This window comes from Nuphar pumila, chromosome 17 (genome assembly GCF_984573655.1).
Source record: "Nuphar pumila chromosome 17, dmNupPumi1.hap1.1, whole genome shotgun sequence".
Lineage (NCBI taxonomy): Eukaryota > Viridiplantae > Streptophyta > Magnoliopsida > Nymphaeales > Nymphaeaceae > Nuphar > Nuphar pumila.
This window is the reverse complement of record NC_143265.1, coordinates 33,307,268-33,332,590: the sequence shown is the minus strand read 5'-3', so window position 1 is coordinate 33,332,590 and position 25,323 is coordinate 33,307,268. Positions and strand designations below refer to the sequence as shown.

Genomic DNA, 25,323 nt, shown 5'->3' with positions numbered 1-25,323 from the left:
TGTATTACCTTAAGGATATTGCACATGTATGCAATTTGCAAGATAAATTTCAAACTACGGCCTGAGGAGATAAAATTATTAGAGAGTATTACAACGAATTGTTTGAACTTTGGAAAGTATTGGCTCTTTTAAAACCAAGAAGGCATTGTGCTGAAGATATAGAACTCCGACAAAAACAAATGGATTCAAAGCATTTCTATCAATTCGTGAATGGTTTAAGGCCTGAGTTTGAATCTACCAAATCGGCCCCTTTGCATAAAGAAAAAGTTCTCTTTGTTGTTGATTCAATAGAGGAACCAAGTATGAAAGAAAATAGGTTGAAAAAGCATTCTCTCAAAAATGAAGAAGATTTTGTTGTTGTTGTATCAGGCTCGGAACCTACACTCGTGCATATAGACCACCTCATTTTGGAAGACAAGGATATGAGTATAAAAATAAGCTTATTTGCCACTTTTGTCATGAACCGGGACACGTAAAACTTGTGTCATAAACTAAGAGGAAGTGAGGAAAAAAAAGGTGGTGGCAGTTGAATCACCTCAAGAGACAAAGGACGATAACATTCATCAAGAATCATCCAAAGACTCATCTATTGGAACTATGTCCTTGTCTCAATTAGTGGAAGCTCTCTAACCTCTACTTAGAGGTTCATCTTTTACAATTGGAGTTGCAGTTTCATCTTCTTCCATTCCTGATAAGACTCCTTGGCTCCTCGATTTTGGTGCATCTTTTCACATGACCCCAAATCATAATATCTTATATGAATGTCATACTAACTCAAAAGAGTCAAATGTTTTCACTGATGATGGTAGTCGCTTGAAATTAAAGGAATAGGAAACTTTGAGAAAAATATTTCAAACACACAATTTTTTTATTGTAAAAATTAGGTACATTCCCAAATTAAATTTAAATATTCTATCTGTTTCACAAATTTCAGACCATAATAGTAATGTCTCCTCTTCAAATGAATGTTGAATGCAGAATCACTAATCAATTGGGCAAGGCCACAGAGGAGGCCTTTACTATATGGATATTTTGGAGATACCTAAAGATACTTTTTGTTATAATGTCCAAAAATTAGATATAAATTTGCGGCATAGAAGATTAGGACATCCAAATGTATCTAAAATTCAATATTTTTCAAGTTTGAAAAAAAATTATAATATTGAAAATTTTACTTGTGAAGATTATATCCTTGGAAAGATGAAGAGGTTACCATTTAGTGGAAAAAAATTATTTATTTTAGACCACTTGACCTAGTGCATTCGAATGTTGTCAAAAGGTGGATATGCATATTATGTGATATTTATGGATGATTTTATTAGATATATGTATACTTCCTCAAACATAAATCTGAAGATTTAAGAGGAGAGTTTTTATCTAATGAATTTAAAAACTATCTAAATTTACGTGGCATTACACATCAAAGATCTTGCCCTCACATACCACAACAAAATGGACTAGCTGAAAGGAAACATGAGCACATTGTGGCAACTTCAAGAACTTTACTTTTTGCTAGCAATGCCCCTAAGGTTTTTTGGGTTAAAGATGTTTTAACTACTGTGTATCTTATAAATAGAATGTTATCCTCATCTTTACAAAACATCTCCCCTACCGAGAAACTTTTTAAACTTGCTCCTGATTATCTCATATTAAGAGTTTTTGGATGCAAGTGCTTTGTTTTGATTAATGAAAATGATAATTTTCACCTAGAGCCATCCCTTGTGTTTTTTTTTTGTTATGCTAACAACCAAAAAGGGTATAGATGCTATGATGCAAAGACTGAAAAACTATATATTTCAAGAAATGCCACCTTTTTAGAAAAGAAAAACTTCTTTGATAATGAAAATTTGAAGTAAGCGAGTTCTTTTTTGCTTGATTTTATCTCCAAGCATGATATTAATGATTGTGAGTGTGAGTATGGACTTGAGAACAATATTGAATCAAGAGACATGGTGTCTATTGATGAAAATTCTCATGATGATCAAACCTATGTGCAATACTCTAAGCGTAACAATCAAAAACCTCCAATATGCACTTGAAAAAATTTCTAAACTTGAAAATGAAAATGAATTGCAAAATAGGAAAACTTCTAGAATATCAAAACCTCCAACGAAGTTTGTATCCTATGATTCATTCTCTTCAAAATAACGAGCATGCATAGCTTTGATTCACTCTTATATAGTATATTATACTCAAGCCAAAGAAAATTTTGAATGGGTTAGAGCCATGGAAATATGATTAGATGCTTTAGAAAAAGCTCAAACTTGGACCCTTCAAAATCTTTCATTATGGAAGAAACCCATAAGATCTAGGTGGGTATACAAAGTAAAGACTAAGAGTAATGGGACCCTTGAAAGATACAAGACTAGATTAGTTGTCAAAGAATACTCACAGAAATATGACAGATTACGAAGAAACTTTTGCTCTTGTTGCTCGCATGACCACTGTTAGAACCCTCATTGCAGTTTCTTTTCTTAAAAATTGGTCAATATATCAAATGGATATGACAAATGTGTTTCTTAATGAAAAACTTTGGAAAGAAGTGTACAATCATAACTCTAATAAATCTATCATGAACCGGGACACGTAAAACTTGTGTCATAAACTAAGAGGAAGTGAGGAAAAAAAAGATGGTGGCAATCGAATCACCTCAAGAGACAAAGGACGATAACATTCATCAAGAATCATCCAAAGACTCATCTATAGGAACTATGTCCTTGTCTCAATTAGTGGAAGCTCTCTAACCTCTACTTAGAGGTTCATCTTTTACAATTGGAGTTGCAGTTTCATCTTCTTCCATTCCTGATAAGACTCCTTGGCTCCTCAATTTTGGTGACATTGTTTTGTTTGTTAAGGAATATGATATTAGTACAGTTATCTTGCTCCTCTACGTTGAGGATATGATTATCATTGGAGAGGACAAACAGGGAGTGAAAAATTTTAAAAGCTCTTAAAACTAATTTTGAAATGACTGATTTGAGTTTTTTAAGATAGTTTTTAGGTATAGAAGTTGTCTATTCTCCTAGAGGGTATTTATTATGTCAATCTAAATTTGCTTCTAATATTATTTTCAGGTCTGATATTACAAATGATAAAAAGGTAAATACTCCTGAAGTTACAAATGTCAAGATCAAAATTGATGATGGAGAGTCACTTGATGATCCAACATCTTATCAACAGCTCATTGGAGCGCTTTCTTATTTGACAATCACTAGACCTGATATTGCACATGTTGTACACACAGTTAGTCAGTTTCAGCATTATCCCACATCTGTGCACATGGGAGTTGTTTTGCGTAATTGTTAGATGCCTTAAAAATTTTGTTTATAGAGGCTTGTTTATATCTTCTTCGTCTGTATTAAATTTGATTACTTATTCTGATGCAAATTGGGGAAGAGATCCCAACAATAGACACTCAACTATGGGTTTTTGTGTTTTCTTAGGTGAATCCTTGATCTAGTGGCAGTTCAAGCAACAACAGAATGTCTCACTTTCCTCCACGGAAGCGAAGTACAGATTCATGGCTACTACTACGATGGCGATAGTGTAGCTTAGAATATTGTTGACTGATATAGGAATCCAAATTCAAGGAGCTTCAAAGATGTGTCGTGACAACAAATCTAAATTGCCAACAACCATACAATTCATGAAAGAGCAAAGCACATCGAAATGGATTGTCATTATGCACGAGAGGAACATCTTCAAGGAATTATTGATCTGCCTTATGAGTAATCGTAGTACCAATTAGCAGATTTCTTCACTCAGCCTCTCTTTGCTCCTAGATTTCACTTTCTTCTTAGCAAACTTTTAGTAATTGCAACGTAAGTTTGAGGGAGAATGTTAAAATTGTATATATATCTATATATATGGTGTATACATAATTATATGTGTATTTATAATGTGTATATATGAATGTATGTATATGTATTATATACAATATATACATGTGTGTATATATATATATATACATGTATATTTTATGTAAATATTTTTCTTTGTTTTATTATTTTTCTCTCTTTATTCTAGTTCCATTTAAACTAGATTTGAACTAGTCAACATATTGTTGACTAGTTTTATAGCTGTTGGAGCTAGTCCAACGGCTATAAATAGTCATTGGACTAGCTACAACTACTCTATTTGAGTCCTTTGTGTTCTCTCTTGTATATAAATAGGGGAGATCCCCCTCTCTATGTATCTATTCTTCTTGCATATTATCATCAATAAAATACTATTTTGTTTATGTTTTTGTGACCCCTTGTGAGCAGAGGCATAGCTAGGGGGGGCAGGACTGAGCTGTAGCCCAGTCCTGCCTCCCGAAACCGTTAATTTTTTTTTTTTAAAAGCCCAGTCCTAGCCCAGCCCTGATTCCATATGAAATAGATTTTTATCCATTTTTTAGCCCAGCCCTGACTGCAGCAAATAGTTTGATTTGTCCATATGAAATAGATTTTTATTGATAACTGTAGCCATTTTTTTATTTAAAAAAAAATCGAGGGCGCTGCCCCCGAACCCCCGACTATCACACAATTTTTTTTTCTACACCCTTGTTTCCCCCCCCCCCCCCCCCTCGCATGAATCCTAGCTACGCCCCTGCTTGTGAGGGTGTTTGTGAGTGTACCCCTTTTGTGGGTTTGTGAGTGAATCCCATAGTGAGTTCCTTGTTGATGATTATTCACTTTTGTAGCAAGTTGGTGACATTTGAAGACTTCCATATCATTACAATTTCTTCTTTTTTCAAAGTTGCCAAAACTTTCTAAGATTCTCATGAAGAATAAGAAAACTTTCTAAGACGCTGCCTTGCATTGATAGTTCATGTTTATACTTGTTATTTGCAGTAGTACAGCTAAGAATGCTCTCTTCATCACTAATTTATAGATGGCTTTTGTTGTTCCATCTCCTTCAAGCATAGCTCCAGCATGCTAAGCTAATTCTAGAAAGCAGTAATCATCCAAACCAAACCTGAATCTGTGTACTCGGATTTGATAAAGTGAGGAGCATCCAATTAGCAATTAGATTTGAATTCATGTTGAACAGTTGAAGCTTCACACTTGAATTTAAAACCAATAGACTCTTGATTATGTTGGTTTTTATGATGTAGAATAGAATTGTAGATTGTTAATTTGATTTATTGCATGCATGATGATGAATTGATTTGATGATAATTGTGATAATTGTTTTTTATTTCATTAGTGCTACTGTTGTTAACTGTTAAAACTTAAAAATTATATATATATATTTTTTTATATTTTTGCCGCACCCCCGCACCCAAGTTTTTTGAAAGTGCCGCACCCCCACACCCGCACCCATGTGACATAGCCTGGAAGTCACCTAGGGTCTCAGTAGATATTAGAAAAGGTGAAGGAATACACTAGATCGCAACAGTCAAAGTAGATAAAGAAGATACTACCTACGTACAAAGATGCTTTTTTACAAAACAAAAAAGGCACATCTATCAAAATGTTGAACACAAACAAACCAGATCCGATAGAACACAAAAATAGAACATTAAGCCACAGAGTTTGAAATCTCACCTTTAAAGATAGCTATTCCAAGAATAGCAAGGAAATTGAATATTGCACCATATCCATATAGAAATAAATTCTGTTTAACAGCAATGAGAAGTTAGCTGTGCAGAATAGTAGCTTTAGGATTTCATAATCACCAATGACACAAGACAATTAAAATTCTTCATGAAGAAGTGTTTATAGTAAGCCTTAGGCTGAAGAATGAAGGATTTTCCATATCAAACTAAAATGCAGAACTTGATGCATTTCAACTATGATAAGACCTATAATTCAAGAACAGTCAAGTTCAAAGTTAACAATTAATGACAATAAGGAAAATTACAAATATGAACTCTAATTCCGAAACAAGTACTACAAATCAATTGTAGACCAGATCAAAGAATATCCAATCAATCATTTTATTTAGAAAGAAACAATGATAGAAGCACATATAGTGTGTGTTTGACTGTGACTCATTCCAGGCAGAGCCTCTCTCCACAGAAACAAAGTCTGACCACACCCCCTCTCCCTTCAGACTTCATTTCTGCTTAAAAGAGAGGGCTCCTATTGAAAGACGAGGCATTTTCCTTGAAGAAGGAGATTCCCATGTTTCAATGGGAGTCTGTGGGCCCACATAAAAAATCTTGTTTCTGCACGAAGCAAATAGGTCCATAAAGATAAGATGCATTAAACAAGCATCGTAAGATTAACCTGACACATGGATTCACTAAACTTTAATTCCTAGTCATTACAGAGCAAAAAATTTCAATTATTCCTTCGATATAAGATGGGAAGAACATTTCTGCCTTTGCTATATAGAGTTAAAAATGATGCTACACAAATAAAAAATGGTAAGAAATGTAGTGATTATCACCATCTATACAGGGAAAAAGATTATCAAAATCTATAGAAGCTTGGACAAAGATATTTATTTTACGAAAAGAACAATATTACTTTTTATTAGTTCCAAAACAAAATTAAAAAATAAAGGGTGTCCCTGAAAAGGAGAAAAAAGCAATCAAATAAAAAGTTTTCTTATTGAAAAAGTTTCAAGAAAAGCACTATTATTTTTTCCCAGGGAGAATCCATATTGTCATGATATTTTAATAATGCCAATATTCCCAAAATACAAGGAAAGTAGGAAACTTCAGCATTCCAATGCTTTGTGAAAGTATAGTGAATTTTCAGATCAGTGATGCCTGTGATCTTTATTTGGTTTGATTTTATCAATCCATTAGGAGTTTGAGCAAAGGAATGGCAGCTACTAAGAACAAGATTCCAGTCAAGCATACTTGGTTTCTTTTTTTCCTCTGAAAGAAAGAAAGAAATTTTATCCAGATAAACGATGACAAGTAATCAGTAGCACAAGAGTACAAAGAATCCAGACAACTGACTTAAGTCAGAACAGACCCAACTCTAAATGATCCATATTATATTAACCACCTTTTTCTAATGTTCCATGAATAAGAGAATAATCAAAATAGCTGAATTTATGCAAATCCAAGTATTGAATCCCCAGCATAATCTTCAGTCCACAAATTCAGCACTTGTTTTACTCCCCCCTCTAGATGAGCCTTTTTCCCTGAAACTGAAGCTATACTACAACTCAACTATGATAAGACCTATATGCTTGCAATCAACCTTTCAAACCTAAAGCACTAATCCTTTAAGATAAATATGAATTTATTCACAAATGAAGCAGCTTAACACTAACTAAACCATTACATATAGATACCAACCAAAAAAAACCAATAGAGATGCCATCTCAGAAAAGACAAGGCAAACTACTCCAGAAATATGTAAAAGTTTTCCAGAACTACCAAAGTTAGTCTCCATTAATGAAGCAAGACAATCATTCTCTACAATGACAAAATGATGACATTTAACCATCCAAATGACATAAACCCAGTTTATTTCAAACAATTTGGTTTTCAGAAGTCAGAACATGTGAATACCTGAAGGTAGATACTAGTGTCAAATTGGCTCTTCAATGCATATTCATTGTAAACAGAGGCCAAAGATGGAACAGTAACCTACAGAATATGCAGTAAAGTGATCAATGCAAAAAAAAAATTGCCAACACATATAAAACCAAATATATGATACTGCTAAATAGTAGAATACAGTTAACACTTGGGAAAAAATGCCATTGTTACCCAAAATTTTTAAAAAAAAAAAGACAATAAGAGTGCCTGAAGTATATTTAAATGAAAATAAAGTTAACAGTTGAAAGTGGACAAAGCAAACATGATTAAAGATAGAACAAAGTAGTATTAGGCCATGCCAGATTGCCTGCAATTCATTCAAGTTCATACTCGTTTGAATAGGAAACTAAACAGAGACAATGATTCCCATGTAACGTTTATAGTGATTACTTGGTTCTTTGACAAGAGAATGAGCAGACTCATGCTTAACAATCATTCACTACGTGAAACGGCTAATGGCAATATTCCTGTTTACAAGAATCAATGCAACAAAAAACTCCATGAAATGGTAGATGACAAAAAAACAGCAGCTATCACTTACAAAAATGGAAGTATACAAGTATGCACCAGTAGCAACTGATAAACCCATTGCCGTGGTACCCTCTGGAAGTGACCGGAGCTGGTTGACAGAAATTCCAATGAGCAAAAGAGCTAGAGCCTCCCACTGCTTAAGATAAAACCACCATCATGATCAGAGGAAGAATACAACATCCGTGAATGCAACAAAAAGTAATCATTCAACAATAGCTCTTTCAAGAACATCAAGACCACTTGAGCAACTTATGATGTGAAGATACAATTTTCCAGAAAAACAAGACAGGCAACTCCAACCTTTTATAAGAGACATTTAACCATATTGTCAGAAGCAATGAGCATACCTAGTTTCATGGATAACATGTATATCCTTAACTTTTTGATAAAAATAATTTGTAAAGAAAAGCTGAAATGTTGAATACACTTTCCACATACAAACACAAAGAAAATGACCAGATGAGAACTCAATAAATCTAATTGCAATGATTGGTAAGAGTCCATCAAATGCATACAGCAGCAGCATTAATGAATATTAAATGCACACTTCCAATCAAATACTTGAAATATATTAAGACAGTTTCAAGGTAAAAACATAAGTCTACGGAATATGCACATAGCATTAGATTGTTAGCATGCCTCAATAATGTCAACCAAATCTTCATCTACACAAGAGCTCAAATATCCATCATATCCAGGGTTATCCATCATACCAAAAAAACAAAAAAAAATGAAATTCATATTTGAGGTCTTTAAGAAACTGAACATCAATGATTGAAGGATTATATCCAGCAGAAAATCCAACTGTGTCTGCTCATAAAAGATGCAGGTGTTTGATAGGCATTACCAGTCACAAAAGGGCATGCACCTAGCTATGAATTTGACAAGCAGTGCCTAGGCTGGTCATGCCTGGACACAATGTGGTGTTCAACACTGCCAAGATTCCTAGGCTAGCACCTGTGCATGCATTAAACCACATAGGGACTTTATAATATCTGAAAAATGTGAAAGTTCTAAAAGCAAACCTGTATTATAGAGAATCTCCGCTTCATTATCAATTTTAGAAGGACAGCAATGACCAGAACCTGCATAAAGTTGAAAAAACATTAGCAGGCAGTTTGCAGTCATCAAAATGGGATATAGAGTATCCAAAGAACCATGATGGAAGTGAGCATGAACTGGTCATATTTGGTTCAAATGTAAGTATAACCAAATCTGACCTAATTAGATCGACCATTAGCGCGTCCAGAATAGTTAACATGGATGAGACTCCTCACCAGGTCTGGACCTCAATAGCTGCCCTTATCTAAATTTAGATCTAAAATAACCTAATCAAATTAGATCTTAACTAAACTTGGATATTTCAATTTTTCATAGAATTCAAGTTTAAAACCTAATCATATTGTACCATGGATCTAAGTAGATCTGGAAAGGGCATAAAAAATTCAATCAAACAGACTGAATCTTTAGTTGGATATCCACCACAAACCCATACAATCAGCATCACTAAAGAGCACCATTATGTATCAAAGGTATCATCTTAATAATCATATACTTATTTCATATTCTTTTGAGTAGGTTCTTAAATTTCACAATCTCTATGAGATTGTTTTGGCAAGGCCTGAAAAGCACTAAATGGATCCTTACATTCCAGATAAATAATGCAGGGTTTCATTTCCATCAATTTCTAACCTCATGGATAGATGTATCCAATGTCTATGCTCTTTCATATTATTTCAAATTCCAACGTTCTTACAAAAGAATGATTTCAGTGCTAGGCAATTAAAAGCATCATACAGGAAAACTACTTCTGGAATACCAAAACTGAAGCAGCATGACAAGTCTCAAGCTTGTGGGACTCCGCAGACGCATGATCAAATTGCAAGGGCCGATCATATATAACATGCCCTCGAGCTAGGTGACAGCCTGAATGAGGTGCATGAGATTTTTAATAAACCGTAGAGAGAAAGTAGTGAACCTAAGTCACAGGAACTCGGCAAAACAGGTGCCGCACCCGCGTCGACGGGACGCGGGTGCGCGTGCGGGTGCGGCATCGGGTGCGGTCAATGCACCCAGAGTCATTTTTGTCAACTGTTTTGGCGTTAAAAAAAATATTCTCCTCTCCCCCTGAGCTCGAGCTCTCTCCTATCGACGCCCCAGCTCCACCTCCCAGGCTCCTCCTCTCCTTTCGCAGTTATGTACCCTCTCTCACTCTCTTCTTGGGTCGGCAGGGGAGGGGCCGAGCACCCCCTTCCCTTCTCGCTCTCTTGTTGGGTCGACAGGGAAGGGACCAAGCCCCCCCCCCCCCCCTCTCGGTCTCTTGTTGGGTCGGCAGGGGAGGGGCTGAGCCCCCCATGCTCCCTCTGTTTTCGGCACAGGAGGGGTCGAGCCCCCCCCCTCTGGCTCTCTTTTTGGGTCGGCAGGGGAGGGGCCGAGCCCCTCCCCCCTCTGGCTCTCTTTTTGGGTCGTCAGGGGAGGGGTCGAGCCCCTCCCCACTCTGGCTCTCTTTTTGGGTCGGCAGGGGAGGGGGCTGAGCCCCCCCCCCCCCCCCTGCTCCCTCTTTTTTCGGCAGGGGAGGGGCCGAGCCCCCCCTCTCGCTCTCTTGTTGGGTCGACAGGGGAGGGGTTGAGCACCCCCTGCTCCCTCTGTTTTCGATATGGAAGGGGTTGATCCACTCCCTATTTTTGGCAGGGGAGGGGCCGAGCCCCCCACCCTACTCCCTTTGATTTCAGGGGAGGGGCCGAGCCCCCCCCCCCCCCGCTCCCTCTGTTTTCGGCAGGGGAGGGGCCGAGCCCCCCTCGCTCTCGCTCTCTTGTTGGGTTGGCAGGGGAGGGGTTGAGCCCCCCCTTCTCCCTGTGTTTTCGATAGGGGGAGGGGGTCGAGTATAATTGATTTGAAAATTTTAATGTATTTTTTGTATGTTTTCAGGATAAAAATGATGGATAAAGGGAAAGAACTTGCGTCATCCTCATCCCAACATGTGAGTTCTGCTGCTAGTTTTGCTGATAGTTGTAGTGTGATTAATGATGTGGGGCCACTATGAGTACATGTAAATAAACTTGCAAAAACTGGAGAAGGAGGTGGTGGAAACAAGAGATTTCGATGCAAGCTCTGCGAAAGAGATTTTGTTGGGTCTTACACAAGAGTGAAGGCTCATTTGTTGAAGATACCAGGACATGGCATTTCAGCTTGCAGAAAAGTTGATGAGGCAATGCGAAGACAATACAAGAAAATACAAGAAGAATATGAGAAGAGAAAGGCAATGGCCGATTCTTCTGCAGTCAGTGTGTCATTTGCAAGCCACCAAGAAGACGCTGAAAAAAAAAAAGAAAAGTCAATGTAGGAGGTAGAGGAACGATACAAGCAACATTCAATACATATGGAAGACAAGAATTGGATAGAAAAGTTGAGAGGTATTTTTATTTTGGTTCACTCCCATTTAATGCGGCTAGAAATCCTTATTGGAAGGATTTAGTAACATCCTTGGCAAATTGTAATTTGAGTGGTTATGTGCCTCCAAGTTCAGAAAAAATACAAATCACACTTCTTGCAGAAGAGAGGGCAAATGTGGAGAGGTTGCTAGAGATTAAAAAATATTCATGGGAGCAAAATGGAGTTTCTATTGTATCTGATGGATGGACAGATATTCAAAGGCGGTCATTAATCAATTTCATTGTTTGTTCGCTTAGTGGCCCAATATTCTTGAAAGCAGTTGATGCATCTGGGGAATATAAAAATGCAGAGTATTTGAAGGGATTGTTTATAGAAGTGATAAAAGAAGTAGGTGATCATAAAGTGGTACAAATCATTACAGACAACGCTCCAGTTTGTAAAAGTGCAACGTTGAGTTTGGAGAGTGAGTACCCTCATATTTTTTGGACTCCCTGTATAGCACACAGCTTAAATCTAGCCCTAAAGAGCATCTGTAACCCCAAAGAAAAAGAAAATTCACAAGCATATGTTTTATGTTCATGGATTGAAGATTTAGAAAGAAATGTCAAAAGCATTAGGAATTTTGTTGTTAACCATCATCGTGCTAATGCTATATTTAATAGGCATTCTGATTTGAAATTGTTAAAGGTCGCTAAAACACGTTTTGCGTCCATCATTGTGATGATGAAGAGGATTAAAAGAGTGAAAAATGCTTTGATTAACATGGTGACTGATGAAAATTGGACATTCTATCGTGCTGATGATGATATCAAGGCTCAAGAAATTAAAAAATTCATTCTTGATGATGAGTTTTGGGAGAGTGGTATACTTCTTTCAATTTACGCAACCTATTTGGGAAATGTTAAGAGAAGTTGATAAGGATGAGCATATGCTTCACAGAGTTTATGAAATGTGGGATAATATGATTGAAAAAATACAAGCTATAGTTTTCAAGCATGAAGAAAAAAATCCTACATTGGATGATTCAGATTTTTTTAATCATATTCATTCAATTTTAGTCAAAAGATGAGATAAGAGCAACACTCATTTGCATTGTATGGCACATTCTCTTAATCCAAAATATTATGCAAATAAGTAGCGGGCTGGTGGTATTGGTTGTGTCCCTCCAAATTTAGACCTAGAGCTATCAAGACATAAAAATATGTGTATGACAAGACTTTTTCCAGAAGCATATCTTCTACATCAAGTCACACAAGAGTTTGGAAAATTTTCATCTTCGAGATTATATGGACCGGCATTATTCGCAAGAGAAAAAGATAATATAGATCCTATCACATGGTGGTCAACATTTGGATCAGAAACACCTCTTCTCCAACGTCTTGCATTAAGATTGTTATCGCAGCCTGCTAGTTCATCTTGTTGTGAAAGAAATTCGAGCACATATTCTCAAATCCACAACATGAAGAGAAACAAACTCACCAGCAAAGAGGATTTAGTATATGTTCATTCAAATCTTCGATTACTTTCGTGAAGCAATGATGAATACAGGTACTAATTTGCTCTCTTAGTTATTTGATTATTTCTTAGTTTTCATTTAAATATACTTGTATTGTATTTATCATTTTCAAATTGGGTTTATAACGCAGACAAGGAACATCCAAATTTTGGGATGTAAACCCAAAAGAGTGTGACTTCGAGGGAGAACATGTTTTCAACATAACAAACATGGATTTAGCTGAGCCCAGTATTCCTTATAATGATGCATTTGATGATGAAGAAGAAAATTATTAGCATTCATTACTTCATCAGGATATACTTTGGTATGTAATTTAGTTCTTTTATACTTTACTTATTTGATTGATATTTAGGTCGATTTATGTAATTGCTTTACTTATTTGATTGATAATTTGATATTTAGGTTGATATACTGCATGCATGATGAATCATATTATGACAATGTTAACAGTTAAATGTTAAACTGTTAAAACTTCAAAATTATATATATATATATATATAAATTTGTTTTTTACATTTTTGCCCCTGCCGCACCTGGGTTTTTTGGAAATGCCGCATCCCCGCACCCGCATCCATGTGACATAGTAGTGAACTGATTACAATAATAATGATTGATGATCTATAAAACAGGAAACTGCTTACAAGAACAATCCTACCTAGAGGCATGTCCCAACTAAACTGACACATTTTGCAAGCAATTGAAAAGAAACGTTTAAAGAATGAAACATAAAAATGCACATGATCTGGGGATAAAATAACCTTTCTAGGCTTCTAACATACAAAATAATAACAGGCAGCTTTAGCTTTAGCAACAAACTTACCCCATTCAGTATTTAAGGCCAAACTGGTACTCCATTGAGAGGATAAACATTTCAAATTTTCAGCAATATTTTTGTCCACAAAAAGTTTAACTATAGTAAATGACAACAAACAACACCCAACAAGAGGCTGGCTGGCAAATCAAGGGGAAAAAGTATACACATAAACAGGATTTATAGACTGCCTGTCTTAAAAGGATCATTTAAAAAATGAAACGTGACGTGATCTGGGGATCAAATAACCTTTCTAAACTTCCCATATCCAAATTACCAAATACAGTAAGCAGATTTAGCAAGAAACTTATCTCATGCATTAGTTAGAGCCGAACTGACAGAATATTACATTGAAAGGATAAAGTACAAAACAATTCAAAATTTTCAGCAATATTTTTTTGCCACAAAATTTCAACAATATTAAGTCACAACAAACAGTAGTCAACAAGATGCCAGCAAATCAAGTGAAAAGCAAAAATGTTCATCAGGATTTATATATGGCCTGTCCTTGTAAGAATTTTATATAATTTTATTACAAAACACAACATGCTTTGAATATCCTTTCTTTTCTGCACTTTTTAAAATATCTCTACCAACTAGACTCAGAGAAGTGAAAACCAAAATCCCAAGAATTCTGGACCAACTGGACATTCAAGAGAGTATGTACAGTGGAATTCTGGACAGAACCAAATGAATTAAAAATTAGGTGGTTTCAACAACAGGAGAGAATCTGCCTTGCTTCTTGGGTCACAGGTCATGGGTTGTGATTTACACTGTACTCTAGGATAGGATCCATGTGTTTTTGTTGTATAGCGTGAGTGCATGCATCAAAATTTATTGTGTATGTGCATGATTCCACTCGCATGATCCTCTAGAGAAGAATCAATATGCTACAAACCCATGATATAGGATATTAAGCCACAAGTCATAGACCGTAGAGGAATGTGGTAACTGTGAGCTTGAATACCATCTCCCACACCATTGACAAAGTAAAAGATATTGTTTCAAATGCCCTGAAGTGTAGAATACAAAGTATATAAAGCTGCATTTTCGTAACATGATGGTGCCCTTCATTCAAGTCAAAGATGATGTTCCATGGTATATAAAAAGAAATGAATCATATACATACATGAAAGCATTCACTAGCAAAAGATCAGATGTGATTTTAGAACAAATGGAGACATACCTTCAGGTTACTGAGCATCTTTACTGTTGCAGGGTTAAAATACAACTGCAAGGAAAGGGCAACGTACTTATTAGCTAAACAGCAATAATGATGGCCATACAACATAACGATAACTACTCATCAGGTGAAAGTTTCACAAAAATTTCTGCACTATCGATATTTTTTTTTTGCTAAAACCATGAATAAAAATGGCTGGATAAGAGGATGCTGAAAATTGTAAATGTGCTCATAGGGAATGCTTAACCTGCATTATGAACTTCAGATAGTTATTGATGGCATAGAGAAAGGCTGGCACAGCAAGAAGAACATTGCTACGAGCAGCCTGAAGAGGAGTAGACAAGTTAGCAGTAAGAAAAAGCACCATACTTTTGCAAACAAATCTCAAAAGAAATAAGATTTTTACAAGAAAAAAGAAGTAAATAAATAAACAAATATTTTCTACATGCATAACCTATATAAAGAAAAATATGCCATGTGATAAATAACCATAGTTGAAATAAGGAATAAAAACAAAGAAAATTCTACACTCCGTCACAAAACAAGCAGGTATTTAACTAACTGTAACACATAAATGATCTGCTAAGACACAACTGTAATGAAATATGCAGAAGAATCCAAGAATGCTAAAGCATTCACTATGTCCCACACGGACAAATGCAACAAGCATAAGAGAGGAAATCCACTAAGGGATATACGAAAGGCCTTATAAAAAAGCTACACACATGAAAAATAATATCACTATTATTGAAGAGGAGCTCTCAAGAGCAATACCACATACAAGGGGGGTTCCCCCTATTTATAAGAAAAGGAGACCAAAGGGGCTCCCAATAGAGTCGTTGGGAGCCCCCAACGGTCACAATTGTGACCATTGGAGGCCCCAACGATTCCATTGTGGGGCCCCTTTTCGGTATCCAAAAAAGCATTTAAAAAATAAAAAACAAAAAATTAAAAAAACAGTGAAATAAAAGAAACAAAACAAGTACCCCTATTGGGTACTTGTGAAAAGACCATAATACCCCTATCGGGTATTATGGTGAATATACATCTATATTTATATATATATATAGATGTATTATTACATATGTTTTAACACCCCCCCTCAAACTTTACGGGGGAATGACCGAAAGTTTGCCAAGAAGGAACAAGCGAGGAGCAAGCAGGGCTTTGGTGAAGAAATCTGCAAGTTGATATTCTGAAGTAACATATGGCAGTGTAACTGTCCCACGAAGATATTCATCACGTACATAATGACAGTCCATTTCAATATGTTTAGTCCTCTCATGGAAAGTGTGGTTGCTGGCAAAGTAGATGGCACTTTTGTTGTCGCAACAAAGCTTCGAAGCACCGGTAATTTCGACTCTCATATCTTGAAGAAGACTTCGAAGCCACACCAGCTCCATTGTAGTAGTTGTCATAGCCCTGTATTCTGCTTCAGTAGAAGACAATGAGACTTTCTGCTGTTTCTTGCACCTCCAAGAAATTAGCGAATCTCCTAAGAAAACACAAAAGCCAGTAGTTGAGATTCGATCATTTGGGTTTCCTCCCCAGTCAGCATCAGTATAAGCTAGTAAATCTAAAGAAGAGATTGAGGATAGGAATAGCCCTTTAGTCAAAGTATTTTTAATATATCGAATGATCCGGAGCACAGCACTCATATGCACAGATGTAGGAGCATGCTGAAATTGGCTTGCAGAGTGCACAGCATGAGCAATATCTGGCCTGGTGATAGTCAGATAGGTGAGGGAGCCTATGAGTTGCCTGTAGGGCGTAGGATCATCCAGCAGAACTCCATCCTCCAGTCGTAGTTTAGCATTGATAACCTCGGGAGTCTCCACCTTTTTATCATCTGAAATCCCAGATTTGGAACATATGTTTGCAGCAAGCTTCATCTGTGACAATATATACCCTCGAGGAGAGTATGCAACTTCTATACCAAGAAAGTACCTGAGAAAACCCAGATCAGACATATCAAAATTATGTTTTAACATATTTTTAACTTTAAGAATACCACTTTCATCATTGCCAGTGATGATCATATCATCAACATAAAGCAGAAGGATGATGATACTATTACTTGCACGTTTAACAAAAAGAGCAGTGTCAGTATAACATGAGCGAAATCCCAATTGTAACATGATAGCACTAAATCTATCATACCAAGCCTTAGGGGCTTGTTTAAGACCATATAAAGCTTTTAATAACCGAAGGGTTTGACCTTGGTTAACACTGATTCCCGGCGGAGGGTCCATGCATACTTCTTCATTCAACTGACCATTAAGAAAGGCATTTTTAACATCTAATTGGAATATAGGCCATTTCTTAGATGATGCTACCGCAATTAAAGTTTTAACGCTTGTCATGCGAGCCACGGGGGCAAAAGTCTCCTCATAATCGATGCTATACTCTTGTGAGTATCCCTTAGCAACTAATCTAGCTTTATAACGTTCTAGGGAACCATCACTTTTTGTTTTGACTTTGTAGACCCATCGGCATCCTATAGCTTTCTTATTTGGAGGAAGGTGAACTATTTCCCAAGTTTTAGCTTTATTTAAAGCATCTAGTTCAACTTTCATTGCTTCAACCCAATGAGGTATACTTTTTGCTTGATTATAATGGGAAGGTTCATAGTAAGAATGCAAGGCTATTAGACAAGCTCTATAGTTAGGTGAGAGAGTTTCATATGAGACAAACCTATTAGGTGGAATTGATTCTCTAGAAGAACGCCTAAGAGAGGTCTCTTCTAGGGGTTCATTAAGCCGCAAGAATTTTTCTAAAGCACTAATAGGTTGGGCTTCCTCACACCGAGTGTATACTTGGAGATTGTCACCATTAGTTGGTGATACATCATTATCATGAGAATCATGAGTATTTTCTAAAACTTCCGGATGACTCAAAGAGTCATCATTTGAATCTTCTAAAAGATCATTAATAAACATATAATCAATTTCATTTGGTTTTTCCAATATTTCAAATCCATTTTCATCTTCTAAAAAGGTCACATCTTTGGAGACAAATAATTTATTGTTTTTATGGTCAAAGCATCTATAGCCCTTTTGATTTTCACCATATCCTAAAAATACACATTATATTGCTTTAGGTGACAATTTATCTCTTTTATGTAAAAGAACAAAGCATTTACACCCAAAAATTCAAAGATGATTGTAGTCGGGTGTCATATTAAAAAGTTTTTCATAAGGAGAGATATTGTTCAATTTTGAAGATGGCATCCTATTGATTAAATAGGTGGAGGTTAACACGGCTTCGGCCCAAAAACTTTTAGGAATATTTTTAGAAATGAGTAAGGATCTAGTGGTTTCCAAAATATGCCTATGTTTTCTTTCCGCTAGACCGTTTTGTTGAGGAGTTCTTGGGCAAGATTTTTTATGACAAATGCCATGTTGTTTTAGATATGATTGAAAATCATTTGATAAGTACTCTCCACCCGAATCGGATCTAAGAATGGATATTTGACTTTGAAATTGATTTTGAACTTTTGCATGGAATTCTTTAAAGAAGTTAAAAACTTCCGATTTAAAGTTAAGAAAATAAATCCATACATATCTAGTATAATCATCAATAAAAGTAACATAATACGAATAACCACCTTTAGATAGAACCGGAGATGGCCCCCAAACATCGGAATGCACCAATTCAAAAGGTCTTGTTGTCACAAAGGTTCTAATAGGAAAAGGAGTAGACTTCATTTTGCCAAAAATGCAATCTTTGCAATTGATATCTTTTTCTTTACAAAACTTGTGTCCAAAAGGAAAAAGATACATTTTAGAGTAACTTAGATGTCCAAGCCTTTTATGCCAAGTTTCAATATTTTTGTCTTAGACATAAGTACAAAATGAGGTATTTGGAAGCATTAAGTTATCCATAAAATAAAGGTCTCCCTTCATATGGCCTTGCCCAATCCGCTTCCCGGACCGGAGATCCTGCACAAAGCACCCTTGGGATGAGAAAGATATTTCACATCCATGGTCGGCTATTTGAGAAACGAAAAAAAGGTTAAGATTTAATTTTGGAACTATTCTAACTTTTGAAACAAGGAAATTTTGAACATTTTTAGAATCAAGAGTTCCAACACCATTTATTTTGAGAAAAGTTCCATCGGCCGTAGAGACACAAGACATTTTTGAATTGGTGTGCACATTGGTTAATGCATTTTCATGAGGGGTCATGTGAAAAGAAGCTCTGGAATCTAAAATCCAAGAGTACGTACTGGGAGATGATGATGAGGCAATGGCGGCACCGGAGGTAGAAGAAGTAGCCTTTAGAATTTGTTGAAGAGCCAAGGAAATTTGTCCAAGAGTATCTTTGAGATCCCCGTTCTTGCCGTCATCTTCTTTGGTGGATGATTCTTCAACGGAAGCCACCTTTGGCTTGAATGCTCCATTTAGCTTTGGGCAAACGGGTTTAATATGCCCCGGCTCATAACAATGATGACATATAATCATTTTTCTTCCACCACTCTCTTGCTTACCAAAATGAGGTGGTTTGTATGTTTTGACATGATTGTCGGGCTTAGATACGGCAAGAACTTCATTAATGTTTTTACCCATATTATGCCTAGTCTCTTCTTGAGTAATCTCGGCAATAGCCTCTTCTAAGGGAGGAAATGTAGATCTATGGAGAAGTGAGGATCTAACTTGTTCAAATTCGGGACGAAGCCCAAATAAAAATTGAAACAATCTATCTTGTTCCATTTGTTTTTGTCTTAGTACCACATCCTCCATAGACACCCATTTAGGCTCTAAAAGAGCCAATTCATCCCACAAAGAATTGAGAGCACTATAATAGTCTTGTATGCTCATGTCACCTTGTTTTGTGGTTCTCACTTTTTCTTGCAAAAAATAAGCTCTTGCTAGATCCTTTTGGGTAAACATACTCTTCATAAAAAACCAAGCTTCATTTGCCCGGCGGAATTTTGCAATATTTGCACATACTTAAGTTCAACATTATTCATAAACCATGCTAGGATTTTTGCATGGTTACTCTCCCAATCTTCCATTTGATGATGATAATCTTCAATAGCCTTGAGACGAGCATCGCCTTCAAGTGCTTTCTCTTGATCTTCTTCCATCTTTGTGGGCTTAAGTTGGGGTTTCGGAATGGTCCCCATTACATAACCCCAAAGCTTCTTGCCTTTGAGATTATTCTCCATTGCGGATGCCCACATCATGTAATTTTTCCCATTGAGCTTGAATGATAGATCGATCTTGACTTCCATTGCTACAAAATGGAGGTGTGAGAAAAAAAAGTAGAGAGATACACGATTTTACCTTAGAAGATCGTATGGCTTTGATACCATGTAATGAAATATGCGGAAGAATCCAAGAATGCTAAAGCATTCACTATGTCCCACACGGACAAATGCAACAAGCATAAGAGAGGAAATCCACTAAGGGATATACGAAAGGCCTTATAAAAAGGCTACACACATGAAAAATAATATCACTATTATTGAAGAGGAGCTCTCAAGAGCAATACCACATACAAGGGGGGTTCCCCCTATTTATAAGAAAAGGAGACCAAAGGGGCTCCCAATAGAGTCGTTGGGAGCCCCCAACGGTCACAATTGTGACCGTTGGAGGCCCCAACAATTCCATTGTGGGGCCCCTTTTCGGTATCCAAAAAAGCATTTAAAAAATAAAAAATTAAAAAAACAGTGAAATAAAAGAAACAAAACAAGTACCCCTATTGGGTACTTGTGAAAAGACCATAATACCCCTATCGGGTATTATGGTGAATATACATCTATATTTATATATATATAGATGTATTATTACATATGTTTTAACAACAACCACCTGCCATACCAATGTTCTATGAATGGCGCTATATCTGGTCGGAGAGAAATCAAAGGATTTTCAACATAAGGGATCGCTTATGCAAATAATACAAAACAGAATTCAAGTTTCTGTCCATCCATATGCAAGAGAAGCTTGGAAATGAGCAGATTTGGGTTGGATGGGCCTACTCAGACTAGGCCACGGTATTCATCATCATTGTGAGATACTAATAAATTCCTTAGATTTTCCTCAAAAAAATTTGAAACGGTATTTGCCAACAATGAAACTTAAATATAGGATAAAATAATTAATTTTTAAGTCAAAAAATTCAAATTCCCACAGCGCTGGGTAGGAGACCAATTCAATGTCACAACCCATCACACATGCATTTGAGAAGGAAAATCCCTATACTGACAAAATAAAATGGCAACAGAAGAATTATTGAATTAGGTGAATTGGCTTTGGAACAGAATAAAGCAATAGAAATTATCTTCAAGATTCCTTCTAATTATACATAAAATTTATATCCAGTTTAAGCTCACAAAGTCATTTCAACCACAATATGCACATATGCAACTTCAATGTGAGTTTGAGAAACTTAACTGCATCCACATAATATGTTCACATGAATCTATAGCAAAAACATAAAATATATTATAAAAAATAATCATCATAGAACTAGCACTATTTATTAACTGACAGTAAGACCACAGTGCTTCAAACAACATATATCATTGCAATACATCAAGAGGATTTCTACATAAAAATCTAACTGAAATGTCAGTTAACTTGGAACATCTAACTATTTTTCTGACTTTGAGTATCCATACTATAGACATTAATCATCAATCAAAGGTAAAATATAGCAATCAACACAAACAAAGACAGAGATCAAGTGCAGAATTCATTTGACAAATGGTATATGCAAGAAAAGAATATGAATAATGACAAAGATTATAAATAATAATAATAATAATGTTCTTCCATGACATTGAACAAAATACACACTACAGGAACATAAGAGTACTAACTTGCACAAAGGTTGAGATGGAAAGAAGAGGCCTCTCCCCCACTTTCTGGTGCCTAGCCTGCAAAGGCAACAAGATTTCAGTGGTGTATATCTTACAAAATGATATCTACCAATTTAAAAAAATCTATCATTTGCTCAGATTAACCCAGAAAAAGAAAAACAGAAAGAAAAGAAAAATAACAAGTCAATCTAGTCATTGCATAAACACAAGTCTTTTCTTCAGTTTCCTCACCCATGCTAAGGGCCCACGTGTTGCAAGGGAAAAGGGTGGGACACCCCCTCCCACAAGGGCACACTTCTAAAAAGTAAGGCAGCAAGGATGGTAATGAGAAAATGCTTTCACAGGGGGGTGTATGAACAAATTTAGACATGAAAAGGGGAGGGGCCTCATGGTGGACAAGAAATCCCTATTTATACGAAAATGTATGTTTTCCTTGTAACAAATAGGCGCTAAATGTTGGAATACTTTTGCATACAAAGAAGATCACAGTAAACAGCAGAGCAATTAGATAGAAACAATGGATTTCTTGTAAGAAATTAGTTGTTTGCTCAGAGGATGGCTGATATGTACACTAATTTCTCCAGATTGTCTGTTACTGAGAGTGCATATTGCCTTGAAATGTCACTCTCGAGCTAATAAGCAGTTAAAGTGAAGCAAGAACTGGGTAGCAGCATTATATGTCCAGGCCCCTCGAGTTCATAAGGCCTTTTAACTTGCTGAAACAGTTCTTATTCACTTCTTAGCACATTAAAGAATATGTGTTTGATGCTGCATAATACACATAGAAGCAACCACCTAACTTCTGAACCAGTTCGCTTTTTGGCGACAAGATTTGGTGTCAAAAGCTTCAACCACTTCCATGCACAATCACCGACTTGTCAGAAGTCTAAACCAAATTATCTGGGTCCAGCTCCATGCATGTGGAAGTTGAAATTGCAGGTTTCGATTTCTGCTCAACTTCTCATCTGAATTTCTATTTCAAGAAACCATTCAGTGCCACCTATGCAGTTGCTTTCTGTTTCCAGCTTTATTCCTCAACCATTTTCTGTTCAATAGACAAAGTAGTGTATAGGATTGACCATGAACATTGAACAGCTAGTGATGAATCTTCTGGCATGGTCACCGAGGAATGAATTTACAAACATGGGCACCAGAATAATAGCGACGATGCAAACACTCGAGAGACTTGAAAGTAATTTGATTTTCTCAAGAACAGAAGACCGATGCTTTTTTAAGGTTAAAAGTTAAAACTTGTGAAATTTAAAAAATCATTTAAAATGAATTTCTCAGCATCACTATAAACTGAAACTGGCAATAAACTGAACTCATCATGATCTCTAACTTTTTTTCAAAGGATTCCAACTTAATGTAACTTTAACACAATAAAAACAATTTCTTGCCAAAAATGGAGATCATGAAAAGATCACACTAGCTGGCTAAGCACTAAAATGCTCTATTCTTGGCTGACCAAGTAAATTAGTACCATTTTATTCATTACATCAAAAAAAACAGAAATTTCTAATATATAGAACAAAACTTCTATAACACCATCAGAAATATTTCTCTATCGTACATCATCCACAAATATTTTAACAAGGAGATCCAAGAATCAGCACCACCACAGACAAAAGGCAGGGTTGAGATCTCAACTTCAGAGATGAAAAATATGCATAGTTGACAAGAGTGTTTGATAATTGGTATATTATTGTAAAGGAGAAACAGGACTCGTGAAGCCTGCAGCTTGCTGCTGATGTGATGATGATGTACTATGACATTGGTTTAGCAAAAAGGAAAACTTAATAAAAAAGGTGCATCCATTTGTTTCCATGATGATGAATTAAAAGATTTTTAACTATAACTAAACAGGGAAAAAAGCAACCACCTATAGTGACGTACTTCAGAGACTGAAAATTTTAAGGTTTGCAGCATATTGTGCAATAAAGCAAGCCAGTTCATACCAATATAAAACATTAAATGTTGAAAGTACGAATAGAACAAATGAAGTAGAAGATGAAGGAAAATCATAGAGGCAAAAACTCAAGAACTTCATTAGCTCAAAACAATATAACAGAATACAACATATAGGTCGACCCCCCCCCCATTCTAACTTCCTATTCTAAAATGGACAATAATGACTTACACCCTTTGACTTTACAACAGCATTACACGCAAGTGGACAATACTGCCCTCATAAATAATGACAAACTACATATATTGAGGGCAGAACCAAATACACATGATACCCTATATTACATCACTCAACACTGTGATTTATATATATATATATGTGTGTGTGTGTGTGTGTGTGTGTGTGTGTGTAGGGTAGAATGTATTTAAGGTGTTTTTGTAATTTTTCTTATCTTTTCTTTTTGTAATTTATTATTCTTTTTCCTTTTAGCTAGGATCGACAAGCCGTTAGGACTAGTCTAATGGCTAGCCTTTGGCCCTTTTTGTATTTATAGAGGAATTCACCCGATTTGTTTCTCATGCATTTTATTATGCATATTTCAGATTAATAAAATTAATATTTTTAATATTGTTAGTGGCTTATTTGTTGCGTGTGTTGGCTTGTGAAGTTTGTCTTTTTGTGGGTTTGTGATCTTTGTATTCTTGAATCTATCTCATTACATAATACTCCCCCTTAAACTTGAAATGATACAAGAGGAATCATCCCAAATTTGAAAAAGAATGACTTAAAATGCAAAGAAATGAGACTCTTAGTGAATACCTCTACAATTTGATCTTTAAAGTTCAATGCTCCAAAGAAACGATCACATCTTCATATGTTCTCCTTATAAAGTGACAATCTATCTCAATGTGCATTGTCCTTTTGTAAAAATCTGGATTCTTTGTAATTTGGATGGCACTCAGGGCATGTTGCAACATCTGTGGTTTTGTAACTTTCACAGGTTTCTTGTGATTTTGAATCACATTTTAGAACTTTCATAGGGGCATTGCAAACATGTAAAAAGGCAACTTGTGAATGTGAATCCATTTGTAAATGTTGAAGCCTCAAAACTTATGAAAGTTTTACACGTCTAACCTTGCGAATAACTTTCACAAGCATTAGATGCTCAATTGTGAATGTGATAAAGCAATGACATGATATGACATGACATAACATATTATCACAATAGATTTTCACACGTTAAATTCACAACTTAAAAGCAAACATGAGAAAGTCAATGCTGAGAATGTGAATCACAAAATTCACTCTCAAGAACAACTTTTATAGCTAAATAACTTGTGATCAAAACAAACATGCCCTCATATTGTCACAATACAAGGAGGTTTTTCCACCAACATGAACCCCTAGCTCTCTTAAAAGCCACCTTATCCAAATAACCTCAGTTGTAACATAAGTTATAGCACTATATTTTATATCAGTTGTGGATAATGCAAGTCTTTGCTAATTTTTGTTCTTCCAGAAACCAAAGAGCTCCCAAGAAAAACAGAAAACCTTGTAGTAGAAAGACAATATCGAATGAATCTTCCAAAATATGCAGCTCTAAGATCTTGGAGGAAGAAACATCCCAAAATGCATAGTGTTTCTCATATATTGAATACTCCT

The 25,323-nt window shown here is 35.9% G+C and overlaps 1 protein-coding gene across 2 annotated transcripts in view; it reads right to left on the bottom strand.

The window, feature by feature from the left end:
• LOC149811874 (CMP-sialic acid transporter 2-like) overlaps nucleotides 1-25,323 on the bottom strand; it is a 52,426-nt gene that overhangs the window by 11,875 nt on the left and 15,228 nt on the right. For both annotated transcript variants that reach the window (XR_016428530.1, XM_089993223.1), the window contains exons 4-10: nucleotides 21,753-21,809; nucleotides 15,171-15,248; nucleotides 14,927-14,971; nucleotides 9,046-9,105; nucleotides 8,031-8,153; nucleotides 7,460-7,537; nucleotides 5,532-5,601 (exon numbers count right to left, since the gene is read on the bottom strand). Coding sequence is in view for 1 of the 2 variants with exons in the window: in XM_089993223.1 (XP_089849349.1) it covers nucleotides 5,532-5,601; nucleotides 7,460-7,537; nucleotides 8,031-8,153; nucleotides 9,046-9,105; nucleotides 14,927-14,971; nucleotides 15,171-15,248; nucleotides 21,753-21,809 (511 nt within the window). In the remaining variant the exon portion in view is untranslated. The remainder of the gene's footprint in view (nucleotides 1-5,531; nucleotides 5,602-7,459; nucleotides 7,538-8,030; nucleotides 8,154-9,045; nucleotides 9,106-14,926; nucleotides 14,972-15,170; nucleotides 15,249-21,752; nucleotides 21,810-25,323) is intronic.